General features: G+C 51.4%; 1 protein-coding gene across 1 annotated transcript; it reads left to right on the forward strand.

The window, feature by feature from the left end:
- The first annotated feature begins 487 nt into the window (after window positions 1-487).
- Window positions 488-4,365, forward strand: LOC146518166 (uncharacterized). The gene has a single exon (XM_085160200.1). The coding sequence runs from the start codon at window positions 2,144-2,146 to the stop codon at window positions 3,950-3,952; it is 1,809 nt and encodes a 602-aa protein (XP_085016326.1). The 5' UTR covers window positions 488-2,143; the 3' UTR covers window positions 3,953-4,365.
- Window positions 4,366-5,180: the final 815 nt, after the last annotated feature.

Genomic DNA, 5,180 nt, shown 5'->3' on the forward strand with positions numbered 1-5,180 from the left:
CAGCGGCTCTGTCAGTAAGAGCCCACAACGCCTCTTCTATGCTAATGGCTTACCAAGCTGAGCTAGAAGAGGGCATGTCAGCTAACCCAGATACCACAGTGTGGGAAGAAATCTGCGTTATAACTGACCACGTCCTCCGCCTCCACAAGGTAGCCATACAGGCTACTGGAAGAGCCATGGGCCTCATGGTTCTTCAGGAGCGAGCACGCTGGCTCGGGCTCACCAATCTGACGACCAAGGAAAAAGAGGAACTCCTCGACACCCCTGTCGTCCCTCACGGTCTCTTCGGTGCGGCTGTTACATCCATGCAGAAGAGATGTGAGGAGAAAAAGAGAGATGATGAGGCTCTGAAACTCTGCCTGCCGAGGAGGGCCCAGCACGCCACCCCAGCAGCACCGCGCCAGTCATTCGCGCAGGCAGCGTCTCGCCCAGTCCCCGCTTTCAGGATTCCCAAAGTGCCCCAGGCTGCCAGGGCCCCTAAGAATCCATGGACTCGGAAGCAGTCTCCCCAGGCCAGACCTCAAGCGCCCCCTCCTCCTCACCCCGCTGCCGCGATCGTGAGGAGGAAGAAGCGGCCGGCCTGACAGCCTCTCCTCTAGGCGGGAGCGAACCCAGTTTCCCCCCTTCATGGGCCGCCCTGCCGCCTCCCAGCTCCGTTCCAGAGCGAGTTCAACACACAGAGTGCTTAACTCGGGCCGGTGTTCCTGTCACTGGACCCGCCAGAGGGAAAGAGAGCCAAAATTCGCAGTGTTGTTTCACGAGCACTTCTCTCATGCATTCTGTATTAAAAAAGCCCCGACACGCGCATCCAGGCAGTTTGCCGAGGGCGCTGTTGAGTGTTGCAAAACGCATGAAAAACTCTAACATGCTGAAAAACTGAGCACCGTCTGCCATAACGCAGCCCGTGGAGACTCGCGTTTCCACGGCTGTGATGATGCAGATGAGCCCGTCACCTCGCTCGCCTGTGACAGAGGTGACGGGACACCGAAATGGCGTATGTTTCGTGCTGTGACCACAAGGGGGCGCCAAAACGCCATATTCGGTGGAGTGGTCAGTGAGCGCTTTGTCTCTCCACATGAAGAGCTGGGCCACCTGCACTCAGTCAGCATGGGTGCTGAGGACATTGGAAAAAGGCTACAGGCTGCAATTCAGTGTCGCTCCACCACATTTCAAAGAAATAGTTTACTCTCGTGCTCTGGGCGAGTCAGCCAGTTTTCTCCTGGAGGAAATTTCCACCTTGAGAGACAAAGGAGCTATAAGAGTTGTCCCTCCCAAGGAAATGCACAGCGGATTTTATTCAAGGTATTTCCTTGTGCCAAAGAAAGGGGGGAGGGGGATGAGAGCCATTCTGGATCTCCGTGCCCTGAACCGGCATTTGAGGACATACAAGTTCAGGATGTTGACGCATGCCTCGCTGCTACGGTTTGTACGAGCGGGCGACTGGTTCACATCAATCGACCTGAGGGATGCTTATTTCCACATCCCCATATATCCCCCACACCGAAAGTATCTGAGATTTGCTTTCCAGGGGATAGCATACGAGTTTGTAGTCCTGCCTTTTGGTCTCTCACTGAGCCCAAGGGTGTTTGTGAAATGCACCGAGGCAGCAGTGGCCCTGCTCAGGAAAAAGGGCATTCAGGTGGCCACATACATCGACGATTGGCTGGTGGCAGCCCCAACCCGCCTGGGAGCGACTTGTCACACAAATGCTCTCATACACCATCTGGAGAGTTTGGGTTTCCAGATAAACGTGGAAAAGAGCACATTGACGCCAACTTAATGCATTACTTTCATAGGGCTTAGCCTAGACTCCCTTTGGGTGAGGGCTTTTCTGTCCCCGGAGAGAACAGCGGCCATACAGTCATCCCTAGCACTGTTTCGCAGAGGCAACACAGTGACCCTCAAACAGTGCCAGAGGCTGCTCGGTCTGATGGCTTCTTCTCTAGTGGCGATAACACTGGGACGCCTGCACATGAGAGGCTTTTGAGAGGCTCGCGGGGACTGGACCCTCACCGAGACGGCCACCGTCGCGTGAGAGTCTCTGCAGACTGTTCACTCACTCTCCACGAGTGGAAGAGGCCAGGTTTCTTGTCTCAGGGCGTTGCCATGGGGGCAATTTCAGCCAGGAAGGTGATTTCCACAGATGCTTCTCTTTTGGGCTGGGGGCCACCCACGAGGGCAGGACAGTGAATGGGGAATGGGGCCCTCACATGGGCTCCACCCACATAAACTGTCTGGAACTGCTGGCGGTTCACCTGTTGCTAAAACACTTTCTCCCTTGGCTGAGAGGTCATCATGTTTTGGTGAGGTCGGACAATTCCACCGTTGTGGCCTACATCAACAGACAGGGGGGTCTGGGGTCCCCAAAGTTACATACACTGGCACACAGACTGATAGTCTGGAGCAGTGTCCACCTGCTATCACTGAGAGCAACTCACGTGCCGGGGATCTTGAACTTTGGAGCAGATCTTCTCTCCAGGGGCAACCCGCTGTATGGGGACTGGAAGCTTCACCCAGAGGTGGTGAAGCAGATCTGGCTGCGATTCGGTCAGGCGACCGTGGACGTTTATGCATCCAGGGAGAATGCTCAGTGTCCCCTGTTTTACTCGCTGCACGATCAGAGAGCTCCACTCAGGGTGGATGCTCTAGCTCACGAGTGGCCGAGAACCCTCCTCTATGCTTTTCCCCCAGTGGCCCTCATTTCTCCAACTCTGGCCAGAGTGAGGGAGAGAAGTCACTATATGATTCTGATAGCCCCGCACTGGCCAGGGAAGCACTGGCTGGCGGAGATTTTTCAGCAGCTGTGCGGCCCACCTTGGCCGTTACCACTACGCAGAGACCTCCTGTCTCAGGCACAGGGGGAAATATTCCACCCCCACCCAGAGAGGCTAGCTCTATGGGCTTGGCCCATGAGTGGTTTAACCTGAACACGGTGGGGCTCCCTCATAGTGTTATCGACACTATTCAGTGTTCTAGAGCATCGTCTACTAGGACGCTATATAAGCACAAGTTGCATGTGTTTGAAAGCTGGTGCTTAGAATCACAGGCCATCCCTTTTCAGTGCTCTGTGGCTGTGATTCTGTCGTTTCTTCAGGCCCTGATTGATAAGGGTAAAGCCTTCTCCACCATCAAGGTGTGTTTGGCAGCAATTTCAGCCTGCCATATTGGTTTTGAGGGAAAGACTGTTGGCCAGCATCCCTTAATATGCCGTTTCATGAAGGGTGCACAGCGTAAATTGCCTACGTCTAGGCCGTTGGCTCCATCGTGGGACCTTCCCACAGTATTGGCTGCGCTCTCCTGTTGCCCATTTGAACCCCTAGAGCAGGTTGAGTTAAAATTTCTGTCCTTGAAGACGGCTCTATTAATTGCTTTAGCTTCTGCTAAACGTGTGGGAGAGATCCACGCTCTCTCAGTGCATCAGTCATGCATTCAGTTCTCCTCAGATAATACGAGGGTCAGTATGCGGCTCAACCCTGCCTTTGTCCCGAAGGTTGTCGGCACATGTTCCCCAATAGAACTGCCGGCCTTTTGCCCACCGCCTTTCTCCTCAGAGGAGCAACAGCGGCTGCATACCTTGTGTCCAGTCCGTGCTCTGCGCATTTACATGGACCGAACCCAGAGTGTCAGACAAAGTAACCAGCTGTTCGTGTCCTGGGCTAAACCACATATGGGAAAGCCTGTGTCTAAACAGCGCCTCTCCCATTGGATAGTAGGAGCAATTACTAGCAGGGGCCTTCAGCCCCCTGCTGGCTTATGTGCACATTCCACTAGAGGTCTGGCAACCTCATGGGCTCTCTTTAGGGGAGTTTCTATTCAGGAGGTGTGTGCAGCTGCATGCTGGACCTCACCTCATACATTTGCTAGGTTTTACAGGTTAGATGTGACAGCGCCTAACCTAGCACATTCAGTCCTCAGTGCAGGTTCTTCCCGGGTGGGGGCCTCTCCCCTGTGAAGTGCTGTTGGAGACAGTTGTCTTCTTAACAGGCATGTCTGGCAATCCGGGAGTCAGTATTTCTCCCATAGTGAGACACGAAACAAATGCTATGAAAGAGAACTTAAGGTTATGTATATAACCCCGGTTCTCTGAGTAGCATGAGTGAGTGTCTCACCAGACCGCCCTCCTTGCTATGGAAGCCAGGAAGAGGTGGGCTTGTTTTGAATGACATCTGACGCTATGTCAGCCTATTATATAGGGAGGCACTGGCCCCTCCTGACATGGGCGTCACCTAGCCAGCCTGTAAGGGCTGGCGTAATGGTATTTGAGCTTCTGATGAGGTCACGCAGGAGGCGTTCCCATAGTGAGACACTCACTCATGCTACTCAGAGAACCGGGGTTATATACATAACCTTAAGTTCTTTAAGTTAGTGTCAGGTATGGTATGGAAGTAGAAGGTGGCGAAACAGGTTAAAATTGCAAAATTAATTAAGGAAGGTTTAGTGGAGAAACAATCTCAGTGCTCAGCAAGACAGGCCCAGTTGTGAATGGGTTCTGGTAAAAAGTGTGAAATAGATTTTTAAAGCAACATTTATGCAGGTCTAGAGACTGGTCAGTGACCCTCTGGTAGCCATGTATTGCGAGGGAAAAGCAACTATTCTGTGACTGGTTGGTGAGTGATTTCTATGGGTTACTGGAAGTCACTGGTATAAAACTGGTCAGACAGACGTATATGTTGCTATACCGAAAGCCTCCTTGCAATTGCTTTGTTTGCTAGCAAGTTGATATAATCAAGAGTAGTTTGCATGGTAGCAGTAAACCACAACTTTTACTTTGGAGATGAACACTTTCCAGTTTCACTATTGCTCAGTGATTAGTTGGGGAATATTTTCAGTCTTCTATGCAAATTATGTGCGACAGTGGAAATCTGCTAAAAACCAAAGCAATCACAAGGAGGTTTTTGCTGCAGCACACTCTTTCCTACAGATTTTATCTGTTGAAAGCCAGCAACCTCTCACCAAGCTAAAACACAAAGAAAGAAATATTTCGTTTGGTGATGTCTCTTAACAAATCTCAGTTGCATGAGGTTTTCATTCTTTAATTTTATTGGTTTGCTGGTTGGGCTTCAGCATTCTTAATTTGAGAACGTTTGCTTTAAACACAAATATTAAATACTGCACCTATAAGTATAAACCTTTGATTTCAGAGGAATTTGTAGTGGAATTTGTATTCTGTCCATTTAATG

This window comes from Neolamprologus multifasciatus, chromosome 5 (genome assembly GCF_963576455.1).
Source record: "Neolamprologus multifasciatus chromosome 5, fNeoMul1.2, whole genome shotgun sequence".
NCBI lineage: Eukaryota > Metazoa > Chordata > Actinopteri > Cichliformes > Cichlidae > Neolamprologus > Neolamprologus multifasciatus.

What these genes read in the sequence shown, in the direction of transcription:
- LOC146518166 (XM_085160200.1), top strand. Translation starts at nt 2,144, where the DNA reads ATGCTTCTCTTTTGGGCTGGGGGCCACCCACGAGGGCAGGACAGTGAA.